This window comes from Hetaerina americana, unplaced genomic scaffold (genome assembly GCF_022747635.1).
Source record: "Hetaerina americana unplaced genomic scaffold, ioHetAmer1.1.p SCAF_3, whole genome shotgun sequence".
Taxonomy (NCBI): domain Eukaryota; kingdom Metazoa; phylum Arthropoda; class Insecta; order Odonata; family Calopterygidae; genus Hetaerina; species Hetaerina americana.
The window spans coordinates 64,366,527-64,383,884 of NW_027286874.1; the positions used below are offsets into that span (position 1 = coordinate 64,366,527).

At 37.4% G+C, this 17,358-nt stretch overlaps 2 protein-coding genes across 3 annotated transcripts in view; one reads left to right on the top strand and one right to left on the bottom strand.

Moving 5' to 3' along the window:
• The window catches only part of Myo10A (Myosin 10A), a 247,824-nt gene extending 244,426 nt beyond the window's left edge, over positions 1 to 3,398 (top strand). Inside the window, exon 55 of the mRNA XM_071587864.1 lies at positions 1,901 to 3,398. Coding sequence (XP_071443965.1) covers positions 1,901 to 2,164 — 264 coding nt within the window. The 3' untranslated portion in view covers positions 2,165 to 3,398. The remainder of the gene's footprint in view (positions 1 to 1,900) is intronic.
• On the bottom strand, positions 3,380 to 15,526 carry LOC139690946 (uncharacterized). Of its 2 annotated transcripts, none has more exons than XM_071588593.1 (4): positions 15,439 to 15,526; positions 11,412 to 11,636; positions 6,573 to 6,928; positions 3,380 to 3,972 (listed from the first exon to the last, which is right to left on the bottom strand). In XM_071588593.1, the coding sequence occupies exons 1-4, from the start codon at positions 15,478 to 15,480 to the stop codon at positions 3,489 to 3,491; spliced, it is 1,107 nt and encodes a 368-aa protein (XP_071444694.1). In that variant the 5' UTR covers positions 15,481 to 15,526; the 3' UTR covers positions 3,380 to 3,488. The 2 variants fall into 2 exon arrangements, with proteins under 2 accessions (XP_071444694.1, XP_071444695.1); XM_071588594.1 differs by having other exon boundaries at positions 3,562 to 4,036.
• Between the last annotated feature and the right edge of the window lie 1,832 nt (positions 15,527 to 17,358).

Consider the following 17,358-nt stretch of genomic DNA (forward strand, 5'->3'; position numbering starts at 1 on the left):
AACGTTAACTTAATGCAGAGGTTATTTGATCCAACAAATCCGATTTTATGGAGAAAAATAAAATTACTCATTGGTGAATGTTGTAACTATATTAACATCATCTTTCAGTTATTTGGCACTTTGATGTTTAGTTTTGAACCAAACTAGTGGTCGCAAAACTAAGTTTTGGCCTTAATTGGAGGTTTAAGTTAACCTTCAGTTTAATGAGACATTATGAAACCTGGCTTTAGTGTATTATATTGTGTTCAGTATAATAATTTCATGAGACAGTTGCATGAGATGAGTACTTTTATCCCCAAAGTTTGTTTCCTCTGGCCACTTTCATTCCTCATTTTTTTTAAGACGTTTTCGATTGTGATTTCTTGATGTTCCTAGTTGTGGACTCTGGGAGGGCTAAGTTTCTGATTCACCTAGTTAGGGTAAATGTGGGTTATGGGTTTAAATATGTGGAGCATACCCTTGGCATTCCAAGGTGTGAAAAGCCCTCTGTCCCATTCCATTGAGGAGGGACCTCATTGAGTTAAAACCATACCATAGGTGCATACACTTACTGGGTACACTGTGTGCCTGAATGGAATGAGGTTTGTTGCTACAGTTTACGCATGATTCTGATTATATATATGTATTTACCTACGTATATGTTTTATAAGCTTGTATCTATTTATTTATTCATTATAAAATGTTCCTACCTTTGCCATTTCTAGTATTTGGTTACTTTCTTTCGTGGAATTTTTACATATTCTTTTTGTTAACATACACACTAGTATTTCCTGTCTTCTCAGTTTTGTCAATTTGAACTTAAATCATCCTCTCTAATATACATTTTACTTGCACTATTATAGATCCTTTTAATTATTTATTCCACCAGGCATCACCTTTTATCCCCTGATCCCAGATATTTTAATTTGAATAGAAAATCATCCCTTTCAAACTTTCTGAAACATTTCTTTCAAACTTCTCAAGCATTCAATTCACACTTCCAAATTTGAATATATTTTCCTCTTCTTCCTTTTATACATATCAAAAATCTCATGTAACTTTCTATGACTTTTCATACTTAACTCTGCAGCCGTGTGTCTTCAGCAGTCAAAATCCCAAATTTCTTAATGCTAGAGTGGATAAATTTTCACTTGTCCTTATGGATGGAGTAAATGCAAAAACACATCAATAACATTGACTGACTCTTTGCTATTATGTACTGAATTACTAAAAATGTGCTAAGAGTGACATATGAACCATTATTCACATACTGGATACACAAAATGGCAGATCAACACTGTCACCCAGGAATCGGGCACACTTTGGCTTATTATTGCTATCCATATTGAATTGAGTGATAACTTAGGCAAAAATATAGAGCTGAGGTTTTGCCAAGTGCCCTGATCCACAAGATATTGTCAGATTAGTAATCAAGAGTATGAGATGAACGAAATAGATGGATGATATAGAATTGTAAGAAAGCTCTTGTAGGACCTGTGACCCATCGATAAAACTTTTGATGCACATGTCATTGTCTCTATACAACTGCATTTTTCAAATTGCAGTCATTTTTTCAGAGCTTTAATGAGTCATCAATTTTATATCCAAATTGGGAATATGGAATCCTTGATGAGAACGATACTTCTTTTAGTTGTGAGATCACCTTGTGTTTGCAATTGGCCATCACGTTTGCAGGCCCCAGCAAAAAACTGAAACTGTAATAGAGGACCAACTGGGTTGATATCTGTGATATCAAATGAGGGGTGATCACATAAATAAATACAAAATTCAGTTACCAAACCCTTTGGTGAAAAATTAGGGGGAAATGCAGCATGCTTATCAGGAAAATTGGGAGAAAGTCAGGAACAGGAGTCTAGAAAATGAGTGGCTGCTTTAATATCTCATTGTATTATATTTTCAGGAAACTTTGCTGCATTATCCTTTTGCTGAAGTAATCTCGACAAGGAAAGTCAAATCAGAGGAAGGTGCCCTGTTCTTGGATATGAAATGTGGCAATTTGATGCAGCAAAGGATAACGCGTCTGCAAACAGACCAGGCCCATGAAATATCTCGTCTCATTCGCCAGTACATAACCATGGAGCAAAGGCAAAGAGGCATAAACGGTAATCACAATGAACAGCCACAGACTGTAGTTGCCAGTAATGATGTCCCGGTGTCAAGGTAGTGACTCAAGGTCAATTGAAGATTGGAAACATTGGTCAACTAAAAGTGTCGACAGAATTGTGAACATTGGGAGTGCATGTCACCTTTTGAGGTAACTCTTTTATCTGTTAGTATTGTTCAGGAGAAGGTGCTGCTGATGGCCAATATATTTCAAGTAATGCCATGGACACTTTATAAAAGTGCGCAAACTCAAATAAATATTTTTCTTCACCTATTGAGAAACCTAATAAATATGATCCTACCAATAGCTCATGGGAATATAGCCTTAGGAAAAGTCTCATATGTGAATATTATTATATGTGTTGTTTATCAGGGACCATATGCATTTCAGAAGATATTTCATGAATTGTGTTGGCTCAAAAGTAGTTATAATGTCTGCCTAGTAGTAGAGGGCATCCATATCTCTTGTATTATACATGTGTGTATATATTTATAAATAATTCTGTAAAAGGTTGAATGATGTAGCTATATGTGTTACATTTTATTTTGTTCTGAGTCATCTGTATAGGCCAAGAAAAAGCCGCTCGACTGAAGATTTTTTTGTAACATTAATACCCAATATGCTCAATGTGAATGGTGCCTACAGAAAATGGCAGTCTACTTTTGTACATTAGGGAGAGATTGAGCCCATTCTAAAGGATGAATAAGTATTGTACAGAAAGGGCACAAAAAGTGTGATGTTCTAGAGACTCTGCAGAAGTAGGGTTATATCAAACCTATTTTATTCTGAACAACGATTTAAAGTGGCTCGACAGTTTTATCCACATCAATGTCATATGTGTTGTGGTTGTTTTATCAAGCTTAAGTTGTGAGAATTTGTTGAAGAGGTTCATCCTATAATCTACCATTGGTGCTGCGGTATTCTTATAAATGTTGTGAATGCATGCATATTTTTGTATTCACCATATCCTTTAAGTTAACTAACTGGGAAAAAATTCAATGAATGCTTGAAATTACTTGGCATTGTACTATTGGGCCTATCCAACAATATTAATCACACACAAATCATATGCTACATGTTTTGTTTTATTGTCATCAATTTGTATTCATAATTTCTGTCACCGAAACATAGGTAACAATTCAATACAACAGCATAAATTTGGAATTCAAATAATAAAGAACTGTCTGGACATTTTTTTGCACTGGAATATTCTGTCCTTGGTCTTAAGTTCTTTTTGTTATGTATCACACTGCAGGCTAAAAATAAAGGAAGTTATGTTCTTATTTTCAATACACACGCTCTAACTTTTCTTTTCTTTTTGTACTCATTCATCAGTCACCAACAGTGTCCTTGAGTAAAATGCACAAAAAGTTCCTTCTCCTCCTCATGATGGTTCCATTTTTGATTTCTCCGTCTTGGGGTGACGGCTCTTTTGCCTCTGTGGGAGGAATTCCTTTGGTTTGGTCACCTCTTCCTCCTCCTCCTCCTCCTTTGAGGGTTTCACTTCCTCACTGGGTAATGTGTGCTCGTCCCGGAGTGTTTTGTCCACGGCCCCGTGATCCTGTGGCAATGGAGTAGACGGGTAAGAGGAAAGTGATGGGGAGGGGGGCTGGGAGAGAGGGGGACACGGAATTGGAGACGGCCACTGGAGGACTGTCTGCTGCACATATCCCGGGGAAAGTGGAGCGAGACTTGAGTGTGTCCTTGTGGAGCTTGGAGCGGGAGAAGAGGGAATTGGTGGGAGGCTTGTGTGGGGAGTTGATTTTGATGTCGTAGATGCTGTTCCAGTAGTCATTTTCTTTTCCATTTCCGAGCCCTCCTCCCAGTGAACTGATGGTCGCCCATTTGATTGGCTCTTCTGTTGACTCCTGAGTGTGAGGAGAGCCATATTTGAATAAGTGAAGTACTTTTAGGACTCTCCTCTTAATGGTACTGAAAGTAAAGGCCAGCAGCTGCATATGGCTATTTTGATCAACTCTTCAGAAGGGATTTTGGGGATTGATTCATTTCAAGGTAGGTCAAGTTTCAGCCTGTTATGGAGTTGTATTTGTCCGGGAAACAATGTTTTAATAATGCAAATATGAGGGGAATTTGTGAAAATGATTTTATGTAGGCATAGGTTACTAGGTGAAATGGTAATTTTCTTCAACAAAATATATACTCCCTGTCATAAGTATAACTTATACCATTCAAAATCTAGGTCAACATAGAACAGAGCTTAGCAACCTATGATGCAATCTTTGAGTCGCTTTAATTGTTAATGTTGGATGCTTTAATTGATAGAAGAGTAGTACTTTGAATATAATTAATCTAGGTGAAATACCAATAAGGAGTAGAATCCATAAAATAAGGAAAGAATTAATTATATTTAGTCTTTGGCAACATTAGGCTAGCATAAAATAGTATAGGTATGAGGCCCTATAAGGAACAGTTTTCAATTCACCATAATTATGAAACCTTTAATTAAATGAAATTCTTTTCCTTAGTGGTATAAAATGAAATAAATTAAGCATGCATTGGACTTAAATTTGGCAGTGTGAAAAATATATTATTATGATACAATATATAGATACCTCGACCTCCCATATACAAGGCATCTTCTAGGTACTAAAATACTTTGCAGCAAATTTTGAAATAATCTATTCCTAATACTTTCCATAAAAAATACTAAGCTATACTTTAAAATTGTACCATATACTTTATGTTATTAAAAGTTTTGATTATTTTAAGTTTGGCTTCCACTTTTAAAGTGCTCACACATTTAACTTTGTGAAATCAAATGATTGAATGACAAGGTTTTAGAAGATTACCAAATCAAGAACTAGTATTCTTATGAAAATGCTAATTTCAATAAACCCATATACTATGATAGACTTGACGTACAAAACAGGTTTCTAAATTTTTGGTGGTGGTTCAGACAATATACCAAGGTCAGCCTGTATATAACTCCTAGATTAGTATTACTCTTGGTAATTTTATCACATATGTGCACATTAAAATATTGCCAAACTATGTTCTAGACTACTTTTGCATTGAAATCTAGAACATTACATTTTTGATAGTCATGTAATATTAAACAGCTTCAAGAGTAATTTTTAACTTCAGAATATTTTTCAACATATGAATATCTCATTCAACTCAAGAGTCTTCATTGAACTAATCTCAAAGCTCTTTATTTCAATTAACAACATGAATTCAATGCATGTTCAAATTCAATCAATCTTTTGGTGTGTTCGCACAGTAAGACATTAGTTAATTTTCCGATTAAGAAAATAGTATGAAATTTGACATAGTTTAGAGATAATGAATTTTGATTGACAGGTAAGTATTCAACTGTATAAGTACTGGCAGGTAAGTGATGATAATATTTCATCAGAATGTTTTAATGTAACCAACCTTACAGTATTTTATTGAAGTAATTTTTAATAATGGATATAAAAGGACTGTTCAATATGTAATTGTCATCATTTTTGTTATTCCAACATTTTTTTGCAAAAATATAATTTTATATTAGCTTGAATTTCTTGTGTATATGTGGCAAAAATTTCTTTGATTTTACTCCAGGATTCCTCAAGTGGAAGTAATTGCAATGAAACATGTTCAATTCACCAACAGCAACAATGGAAGTTACATACAATACTGCATCAAAATTTTGCTTTTCACATGAACAAATCATTATCCAAGACCTATATAATACTACACGAGGCTTATGAAGAGTCTGTTCTACCCCAGAGCACTGCTAAAAGGTGCTTTAAATGATTAAAGAGGGGACACAATGTGAAAGGAAGGTGAACCCAAAGCTCCTGCCTCACAGAAGTAAACATTAAAATCACTGCTAGCATCATGAGAGAAAATCATTGGATAATGTTAGGAGTATTATCAAAAGTATTGAAAATTTCATTGGGTGCCACCCACACATTGGTAACAGAAGGATTGCATTTGATATTAGTTTGTTTGCAGTGGATTCTGTGAAATCATGACTATCTCACAAAAATCATTTTCGAATGTGTTCCTCATCCTCCCTACAGTCCAGACATAGCCCCTAGTGGCTTTGTCCTGCTCTCCAATGTGAAGAAACACCTTTACAAAAAGCATTTATTGTCATCAGAAGTAGATGTAGGCAAACTGAACATGTTTCAACTTACAATGCTACCACTGATGGAATATTAGAGTCATAGTTATGAAACTTGAATCATGTATACATTAAGCAAAAAATATCTTGTTAAATAAAATTTTCCACAGTAAATTATGAGAATTGGAAATTTTATGCTCAATATTTAATGAGCAACTCTTGTAAAATAAGCATGCGAGTATATACATGACATACTTGTATATACCATGGGTTGTAATATTAAAAAAAATATTTTCCTTGTTTAAGCACTATACCTTAATTCACATATCTTTTTTCAATGGTTATAGATTATCCAAGAATACTTTATCCAAGTGAAGAATAATATTATACCCTCACCTTGGAGTATCTGTTTTAACTCCTCCAGGAGGAGGTGGCAGGGGTAAAGATGCAATACTGAGGATCTCATCTTCATCATCCAGGTCAGGATCAATTTGAGTGCCTCTTGTTGACGTTGAAATACTTTTAGATATAGTTACACCTTTCCAGTAATGGTCAACTTTCTGGTTTTGCTGTTTACGTCGCTTAGTTCCAGCAATGAGATCGAATATGAAAATGAGTGCCATGAGAAGTGATAGACAGCCAAGAATTGCTGCATTATCAACTAACTCAGGCCTCAATAGTTCTAGGGATGCCAACTCTAGACCACCTAGGGCTGAATATAAAATAACCCCCAGTCCAAGGAAGAAACATTCCTGAAATCATGAAAGAAAAATATTGTGTTTTAGACCTTTTTGCCCACAAGAAAACAGTAATCAACCCAATGAATGGTTTTAATGGGTGAGGGTAGATCTCATCCTGAATTTAGCCCTAAGACATGATATTCACACAGAAAGTGTATTAAATTTGCTCTCTCAGGGTAGGGGGACCAGTTCCATTTCCTAGACAATCCAAAAAGTTCAAGTTACCAGAAAATTACAAAAGTTGGATTTAAGGCAGGGTTTTTCCATGGCATTGCCCAAGAGCTGAACGAGGGAGAACTACACCACCAGTTCTGGTTCTATCCATTGAGCTATCAGTGACTAGAACTTTATGCATGAACTATGGTTTTTACACTGGTGAACTGATCTCTATTTACTGGTAAACTACCTACCTATTAGTCCATTAGATTTTGCTCCAATTGGCATGCAAAAGCCACCAATGTGCACAAACTGAAAATTTCAGAGAGTTCTTCAAGTTTTCAAAATTGCACCTCATATGCGTAGGGTACCTCTTCTTCCATCCATAACTGCTAATATAGTTCTGACATAACAGTAATTGTAGAGCTCATGAGTGCACTGCTTTATTATATCATGCATGTCCATTAATTGAGAAAATGGTGAGGGTGTCAGTCTAGATCAAGCAAGGCTGGCTACATTTAAATGAAGTCATTCTGTTCATTCCATTGTAAGGTAGATAAAAGAAAATGAAAATGTTACAATCTCGTCTAATTTGACGAGAAGAATTTACAATAAAGCATTTCTCCATATTGAAGTCTCACAAATTAGACCAAAAGTGAGCAAAAACATTAACTAGTATATGGCTATGGTTTCTTACAAGTTGCTCAACTTCTACTCACCTGACAAGAGGCTTTCATTGTCAGTGTAATTTGGCACGGGTAGGTCTAAATTACAATATTATATGATAGATTGGCATTTAGAAGCAAATAAATTAGTATTTATCATCAATATATTTTAGTGCTAAATTAAAAATGTTGTCATGTTTTACTCTCATTGCTATTTATTAAAACTCATGTCGAAATTTAATTTCCAGTGACATTTCAAAAGGAAGTTTAATCCTCGCTGACAATATTTACCTTTCATTTGCCATGGCGCCCATGTCTCTGCCCGAAGTGGGTTTACGAGTATATTGGTCACTTTCAGATTCATTGCAGAATTATATGGTAAACAATAACTGCTTGATGGAGGTTTTGGCATAAAAAGATTGTTCTTATATAATACGAATCTCGCCGTGTTTTAGATAATTTACTTTTTTGATAGGTATACACAAATGTTAAGGGACGATTCTTGAGGAAAGAAAAACAAAAGTGTCGTCTAGTTAAGATGGTAGTTCCTATTAATCCTTTTCAACCGAATGTCTTAATTTTATGGAATCGTTGGTCGATCCATGACATTATTCCACACGCGATATATTACCTCTCCTTTTCACAAGTCCTTAAAAACACCAAAATTCCAGGACAGACCTCAATACGCAGTAATCGCAGCACCCGAAAGAAACCTTGACTCAGCATAAACGTGCGTTTTAGAATTTTGGTATCGGGTGTTGGAATGTTTGAAATGAGGCTGAGGTGAATTAGACTGGAAGGAGTTGGGATGAATATGGAGAGTCAGAATGAAGAAGGACAATTAGGAGGATTAATATACCATACCGTGAAAAAGACGTGAAACATCGATAATCTTATGTCATGACTGCATACTTGATTTCAGCAATCCCGTGGCAGGATTGAATTCATGATTTTTTTCTTGAGTGTGGTTCGATCAAGGGAATTTTTATTTTGTTTGAGAAAAAAGTCCAAGAAATGGTGAAAATAGAATGTTTTTATCTATCAGCCAACCATAGCAAAGAATACCAGCAGTCAGAATCCATGTTTTTGGCAAATCCCCTTAAATGGGCAGTGGTGTCACAATGGTCAAATGTGATTTATGGACGAAAATTTCGTGCTTTTTAAAATCATTTCATAGCAATCTAGTTTTGATTTCTGTAGGAGTGAACTGAAAAGTAAAGTTCACCAATTGTACGATTTATTCCTCAGCTTAAAATACCCCGATTTTCCTATTTAGGCAAATTCAATTTCAAAATTATTCCTCTTTTCCCCACCTAAACTATCGGTAAACTTATACGCTCTCCAGAAACTCAAGCGAGCACATAGTAGCTGCTTCGTCGAATCGGCTGCATTTTTTCTACTTTGAGGTCTCTTAGCTTGAGTGGAGTGGGTTAGGAAGTTGGGACAAGAGAAACCGACCAAATTGGAAATGGGAAGTAGTAGTTTTTTGGGGAGGCGACCGACAGTTAAGGTCATTTGCGCCATTAGATAAATAGATAGAGGTCTTTATTTGCCGATTAGGGATGAATAGAAAAGTATGAAGGGTGGAGAGAAACCCGACGTCGCCATTAGCCCACTCTAAACGAAAGGCTCCAAGGGGTTCGCAGTTTAACGACCCATCAGACGGACGGCGTACCCATTTCAAAGTGCTCTCCACAAAGCACCTCAAGCAGGGATCGTGGATACCAATGAAAAATATCTGCCGTCTCCAGGATTTCAACCCGGTGGTGGGAAGCCAGGGAAGTAGGAAGAATGTTGTGTTGTGGCACTAGAGTAGCTCTTGGTCTGCCGCAGTGGTCGGGGAAAGGATAAATTACTCTTGCGGTGGTAGGTAAATACAGGGACCTCCCAGGGCGGCTACGCTACTGTGTCTTAGGTATTTCGAGTGGCGTGGGGTGGGGGAGTCCTTTCGCATCTGATGGCCTGGACCATCCCATGGTTACGTCTTTACTATTGATGAAGCCGACATGCCTGTTCCTTACCACCGGTGAGTACCAACATGAGGCTCGTAGCCTCGGGAAAACATTGGTGGGCCATAATCAAAATTGGTTAAGCAAATTAATTCATTGCAGCTGCAGTTTTAATTAGTTACGATTAATATCATTATATCCTCTTGCTTATTCGAATGTGGACGGAGAGGAATGGTTTAATATTGCTGAATTTTTAATGGTAAATTATGTACAAACTAACAATTGATCTTGAGTAGATGACAAAGAAGTGTCCCAGGAGACTTGCCACCATTTACGTAGCTTTTTGTTGCGTCGATCTTAACATAATATGGGCTTTATACAAATAACTTTTAATGAAGTACCTAGATATACATAGTTTTTCTTGCAACACTCCATAGTGTGTTGCTTTTTTCTCTCAACGCCCTGCACACTTCAGGTAGAATTAACTCCTGCTCGCAAACGAGGTCAGAAAGTTTCCTCGCAACAAAGACTTCTGTCTGTGCCTGGGGAAAACCGATTACGTCCCTGACACCGGTGTTTCTCCCTCGGAAGCTATTATCACCACTCTTGGAAAACAGGTTGAACGATAAGAGTTTGACCATTCCAATGTATGAGAATAGGCGTATTTGTTAATAAACGCAAGTATACGTGTCGGATATAAAATCATGTAGATGACAGAAGTGGCACATACCTATGAGGTGGCTCGGGAGAAGTGACTTAATCAATTGCGACATATTATAGACCAATTAAATCGAATGAAAACACATATTAATTGCTAGCTGTTAAATATGTGGGACTGAAATCATTACTTTTATATAATAGGCGAGTATATCGTATGATTTTTGCAGTAGATACTGAGGCGGATGTTTTCCTAACGATTGTTTCCGACTGATAATCATAAAAGCTGAATTAAATATGCGTAGATGCTGCATTTCAATGTTGGAATGTATCTCAGTGCGTTCAAAATGTATAAGGAGTCATTAATTCTTATTAAATGGGAAAAAGAAAATTTGGCCAGCGGGCACTATACGAAATGAAACATGTACTTGTTTTTCGAATATGTTTTCTCGTTTGCTACCCCATCACTCTACTCCAAACGGTAATTTTTTCAACTGATATGTGAAATTTTCGTTAACGGTGAATTGGATATTCACCTCCGTGTAAAAAAAACTCAATTACGGTTAAAATGGCCTGAGCTTGTGTCATCCTCCATCGCTTGAAAAAAATAGCAACGGCCTTCAAGCACAAGTATTCATACACACTAAGTGTACTCGTCATTAAAGTGGACAGAGGCATTACGTTCCGCTGTGAAAGGCCATTTTATCCGCCTAAGAAATTAAAGGTGTCGCCGTTATAAACAGGTCTCACTTTATGCGTTTTCGTCATTATATGACTGAAAAAGATCAAAGTGAAAACTGCTTACACTATAAATTTACGACTTGGAGAAAGTAGAAATTTATTGAACATGTATAGATTATATATATAGGCAGATGTTGGCTGGCTTTAAGTGCTTCGTGCTAATAAATCTTGATTAAAAAATTGGCGGCTAGTCCGATTAATTCGCACGTTTACTTTCTCGCATATGTACATATTTACTATATTGAGCGCAAATTTCTCGAAATCCACCAGAAGGTTTGATAAGGATAAGTTCTTTTTTTAATCCCGTGTTGAACGTGTTTCACTCACCATTACTGGATACTTCAGTTCCCCAGCAATTTGTCCTGCTAAGAGACCTGCGCAGATGATGACGTAGCCTCCGTAAGTGACGTCAGCAAGGGAGGAACCGTGCTCATCCCAGGTGATGCTGTTAAGTAGAGGCCATTCTTCAGACAGCTTACGAAGAATGATTTGCAGACGAGTTCCTTCATCATCTGTTACTTGCTTGAAGGTTATACATATAACCGCCAAAATCTGTTGAAAGATAGTGAAACTGTTTTGAGTATCTGTGTAGAAGTGCGGAATGTAGAGACCTTGGATTTGTTGCAAGTACCCTCAAAGCGACGCATAGCCTCACTGGATTCCTTCTTTCAAAAGAGAAATCGACTATTTCCATTTTTTCGGAATTATAAATAGTATTTTTGTTTATATCGTGTCAGGTGGCGTGGTGTATGTGGTTTATTCATGTGTTTCTCATCATAGATATTTTTAAAATACTGAATAACCATACTTTTTACTATTACTAAATCTCGAATCTACGAGGAAAACAGGGACTGTCGGTAGGATGAATTTTTATTTTGGTTTTATGTTCAGCAACACGAGTAAAATGCTGCCATATTATCACATTTGAATTCCATTATATTCTGTATTTCTAAAATTGAATGTACTGGCATCGTAGTATTGGCATTCTTATGGAACATGAGTCTAAAAGTGCCACAGCGATGGTTCGCAATAGGTATGTGGCAAGGTATTACACCTCAGGGTAATGTCACATTGTTTCTTTATTAGCACTGCGTGTGTTTGAACAGCATCCAGTGTGAAACACACTCGATGATGCTGTTCAAACATTGAAACACGTGTTGTGCTAATCAATAAACAATGAAACTTAACTGAGTTGTAATATCTTGTCACACTTAAGGTGAAATTAAACCAAGCAGATAATGGCTTCCACAGTCGACTTTATATAACAAGCATGTTTATTTGCACAAATAATCAAAAGGTTACACGTTTGAGGCAAAATGTTTTTAAGGTCATGAAAGTTGATAGTGAGGCATCTAGTTACATGGTGGGATACAGCGTACTAAAATATCTATCTAAAAAATACTAATTTGACAGTTGAGAGTAAAGCTGCCTTTACACTATATTAAAAAAACCATAAACACCGTAATAATCACAAAGGTCGGTTTGGTAGTTGATGGTAGCGATCAAAAGCAGTCATTTAACTTTCTCTAAATTCCTAACTTAAAAACAACATAAAAATCCTCGAGAGATGAACGTACAATTAGTTCCTGAATCCCCTTTTTAAAACCATTTTTAATGGCGGAGAGCTGAAGATTTGCATGGCACGGAAAACAAAGTCATCTTCTGGACTTTTAAAATGGTTTTTCTCCGTATTTCAAGTGCCACTGTAATAGATGAGCCAACGGTGCCTGGGAAATGACCCCTAATTTTACTTTTTATCTCTCGCTTTCACGGAGGTCACGCATAATTTTATATATGAAGCTTTGAGACCGGTGCGCCTGCTGTAACCTTGGCACACTGACGGTGTTCCCATGACTTGGAAACAATGTGGTGTTATTCAAACACTGCATTAGTTGCTACACATCACGAGCCCCTGCGAATAATTACAAAATACCAAGTTGACTCGCGGGATTTTGTATTGGGAGGAACGAAGGCGTGATTTAGAGAGATTACTTAAAGTTTTCCTTAGAGTTGTCAACGACATGGTATGAAATTGCTAACTAATTATCATTCGAAACTTGAAATATCATGAAAGAATCATTTTTTTAGCGATGACTCCATATCTCTTGTATGAGATGCTCTTTCAGTAAACCGTCGTTTGTTGCCTCCCTCAAGTATACTAATGATTTGACTAATTACGTGTATAAGAAGATTGAATGTGAAATACATACGGATTTATGAATGGATTTTATCATTATGAACTGAACAAAGTGGTCAAGGACTTCAGAGGTTCAGAGAAAATTGAGTAGCTGTCATTGAGTTAAGTTAAAGTACATGGAATGATAACATTTCGGCACAAAATGAGATTATCCGTCTAGTTCCGTGCCAGCGACTAGTTTATGGAAAGTCATTATTTGAGGCATATCTCAGCATTTTTGCGTTCGTTGACTGGTGTGATATTATGTCGTCAGATCTAAGAACTTCATGAAATGCAACCAACTTCCTTAAAAGAATGCGGGAGCTACGTTCAGCCATGTTATGTAAAACTAAACTTGCGAAGAATTTAATAATGAAGTTCATTTCAGTGCAAATGCCACTACTTCCCAGATCCAAGAGAACCCCACCTACGATTAACTTGTGTTTGGAATAATAATATTTCGGCACAAGTTGAGGTTGGTGGCATATTTCTGTACCGGCAACAGGTGCATGAAAAACTAATGTGCACGTGTAGTTGGGAGTGCTTACTCTCCTCGCACCTCCTCCATTTCGTGAAAGCCAAGCCGATCGAGGCCATTTCTTTGCGTTCATAAATTCTTAGACTTTCCCACGATCAGCTTGTTAAGAGATATCGAGTTATGGAGGAGCATACTTTAAAAGTTCATTAATTTTGGGTGGCGCAATCGAAACAGTAACGGTTGGAAGCAACCAACCCCGAAATTTATGAGTGACTGTCGAGGGTCTTAACGGATGAAATAAGGATTAGCACTGGCATTAGCACTGGTTGGTTTAGATTCTTGATGATTTTGTTCGTAATCCGAAATGGCCGCAAAATATATAGCAAACTGAGAAGTTGAGTTCAGTATATTTTTACATTAATGCACGTATTTTTTTATTTAATAGCAGCTTCACTTCTTTTTTACCTTACACGTATTAGATCCTAGTTTCAAGAGGTTTTTCAGCAGTTCATATGCCTTAGTGAAACTGAGTTGAAATATATATATATATATATATATATATATATATATATATATATATATATATATATATATATATATATATATATAACGATTGTACGGAAAAACTCACACGAGCGGCACAATAATGGGCTGACACAATATAACACAAATAGAATAGAATAGCAACATTTAAAAGGACACTCACACGGATAATTGTTCGAGCTTTCGGCCCTCTCAGAGGCCTTCTTCAAGAGAGACAGTCTCTAGAGTCTCTCTTGAAGAAGGCCTCTGAGAGGGCCGAAAGCTCGAACAATTATCCGTGTGAGTGTCCTTTTAAATGTTGCTATTCTATTCTATTTGTGTTATATTTTGTCAGCCCATTATATATATATATATATATATATATATATATATATATATATATACAATAAACTATAACAGCAAAAACATGATTTATGACTAATATTGAATAATTAAACAATGCCATGAATTTGATAGAATTTTTAATAATTTAACGAGTTGTTTTCTACTAAAGAAGATTAGATAAATGTCCTACTTTTTTATCTTATATTTGTAGTGGCCAAATATGGAAGGACCAGTTCTACTTGTGACTCCTTAATTTTATCTTTACCGGCAAATGCGTTTCTTTCGCATATAATTATAGAAATATAAAAATATGATTATTTTCTAAAAACCTCGTTTCTTTTTAAATATTTCTGTTCGTGAGAGAGCGAGAGGGAAGATTGAGCTGGGAAATAAAACGTTAGTATTTTTAATCGGATATTTGATGAAGAAATAGGAATAAAAGACGAATTCCCTGCAATCCTTAGAAATTAATTACCGGGAGGAGAGAAAGTATGAAAGAAAGAGGAAGAGAGAAGGGTGACTGTTTTTGGTGGTGTATGAAAAAAAGCAATATTGCAATGTTCTCTGGTAGAACTGATGATGGAACACAAATGTATCGACACTTCATTCCGCTTTTCTAGTTGAACTTCACACAAAATGGTCGTAAGAGTTATAGAGAAAAGGGTTGATAACTTTTCAAATCGACACCACTAGCCAGGAATCTCGCTCGTGTCAGCGCTTACCAATTAAATCGGATGGGTGTGAATATACGTGTACCAATAGGCTCCGTGTATCGTCTCATTAGTCTACGAGGATTGCTTTACGTTGATTGTGATGAAAAAATGAATACTCACCAGCTCCAGGACCTTGAAACTGACGTAAAAATCACACGCCATCGGGAAATATCCTGATCAATCGCTCCTCGGGATCAGAGACTTCGACGTCTGCGCGACTGTGTGGCACAGTGCTTTGAGCATTCCGCGTATGTGGCGCCCGCTACCTGCACGGCACTTGGGTGAGTCGGGACTCACGGAAGTAGTGGCAAACACTCCCTTGCACGCCCCCTGCCTGACTTTATCGCACTCGAACACTCCGGTGGGTTCTGATAATTCTTTTTTCTCCGTCGACTCCCCGTCCTTTATGCGCTTCCCTCGAGGCGAAGGCGCGGAGTGGTCAGGCGTTGAAATCGAACAAAAGGTGCTGCTTCCTTCGTCGAGAGAAGTCTGCGGCCGCACCTCCGGCAATTCGCTTCGGCTTTGAAGAAATCGTATCCGTGAGCGGGCATATGTCCCTCGAGTTACGCCCTTTTCTCCATACCCCCACCCACAACCCCTCCGGCAAACACTTCCCCACCCCTAGGGTTCGTCTTCCGACCCCAGTCACCCCCCTCGCCAATCCTTCCCTTTCAGCCCTCTTCTTTTCCCGTTCCCCACCCATCTCGCAACCTACCTCCCACTCCCCCCACACACCAAAATAGCCCTCCCCACGCCCTCCTTAACAAACACGCCCCATCCCGCGAAGCATCTCGCTGATTCCCACGCCGAGCACACGCGCTCGTTCTGAAAACAAGAGTCGGGAAAAAGGGCGCCATTATTTCCTGACCTTCGTATCAAGAAGTACGGGGGAGCACTCCATGCCCCTCCCCCCTTCTCCCGAAGTGTCGTAGCATCCGGTGTGTTGACATTACCCGTCCGTCTTGCCTTCCCAAGATTGGCTCGTTTGCTTCTTTAGCGCATGAACGTTTCTACTTCGAGCCGCGAAGCTTGTTCGCCCCCCCCCCCCCGGCCCTTCCTTTTACCTCGCCTCCGAAATCATTTTCCCCGTACTCATCCCTCTTTCAGTTCAGGTCCTCTTGTTGCCGCCGAAGCTCGAAAATTTAATTAGGCCTCGTCGGTGCAAGGTCCCCTTCGCGACGCTTCGAGAAATTGGTGAAAGTTCCCTAACGACTTCTCTTAATATCCTTCCCAATTTTGTGTTTCTGTCAGCTAGGGAAAGTTTTTTTTTCACATTGGTTTTCCCTCATGCCGTCTCTAATTTCAAGTTTGTCGTTTCACTTTTTTTTGGGATATTTTCAATATTCCATACGTTTTCCATATTTCTCTTGAATTTAGTCTGGTTGATATTTGTCCAAGCGATATCACTCCTTTAAATATTGTTCTAGGACAATTTTCCCTTGAAATTTCATTATTCAATCTTTATTTAATCATTTGTTTTGCCAAAATAAAATCAAAGAGGTAAGGTCTGATTGCAAATCGTTTATGAATTTCGAAATCTGAAGATCCAGAACTGAAACTGAAGTCAGGTGTAGTTATTTACGTAGCAGTTAATATCACGATTGAGGGTCTATTAGCGTGTAGAATTAATTATCATGATTTATACATTATCGGCCAAGTCCTCAGATTTAAAAAAAAACTATTTATTATGTACCCCTCTTTGCTACTCATTTCCTTGTTCATTATGAAAGAAATTTCGCAAATAGACAGATTTTAATTTTATGCATGCCTAGATTTGGTTTTTACAAGAGCGGCGGTTGCTGCATAATCACGGTCGTAGATACTCACGAATATTAAATTACTTTTATGCACGAGTTTTTTATGTTGAAATTGAAAAATAAACACCTTGACTTTTCCACATAGATTTTTTTTATTTATGACAGAGGTTTCATTATGGTATGACATCTTCAAGTAAAAATACTGGTCACACACAGTATACATATCTCTGGACGGAGGGGAAGAGGAGGGAGGAAGGAAAGGATTGGTCGTGGTAGGAAGAGA

Coding starts and splice junctions, on each gene's coding strand:
- LOC139690946 (XM_071588593.1), bottom strand. CDS start 15,480: ATGGCGTGTGATTTTTACGTCAGTTTCAAGGTCCTGGAGCTG. Junction 11,637..15,438: donor GTTTCAAGGTCCTGGAGCTG/GTGAGTATTCAT, acceptor ATCTTTCAACAG/ATTTTGGCGGTTATATGTAT. Junction 3,973..6,572: donor GTTAAAACAGATACTCCAAG/GTGAGGGTATAA, acceptor CCTCACACTCAG/GAGTCAACAGAAGAGCCAAT.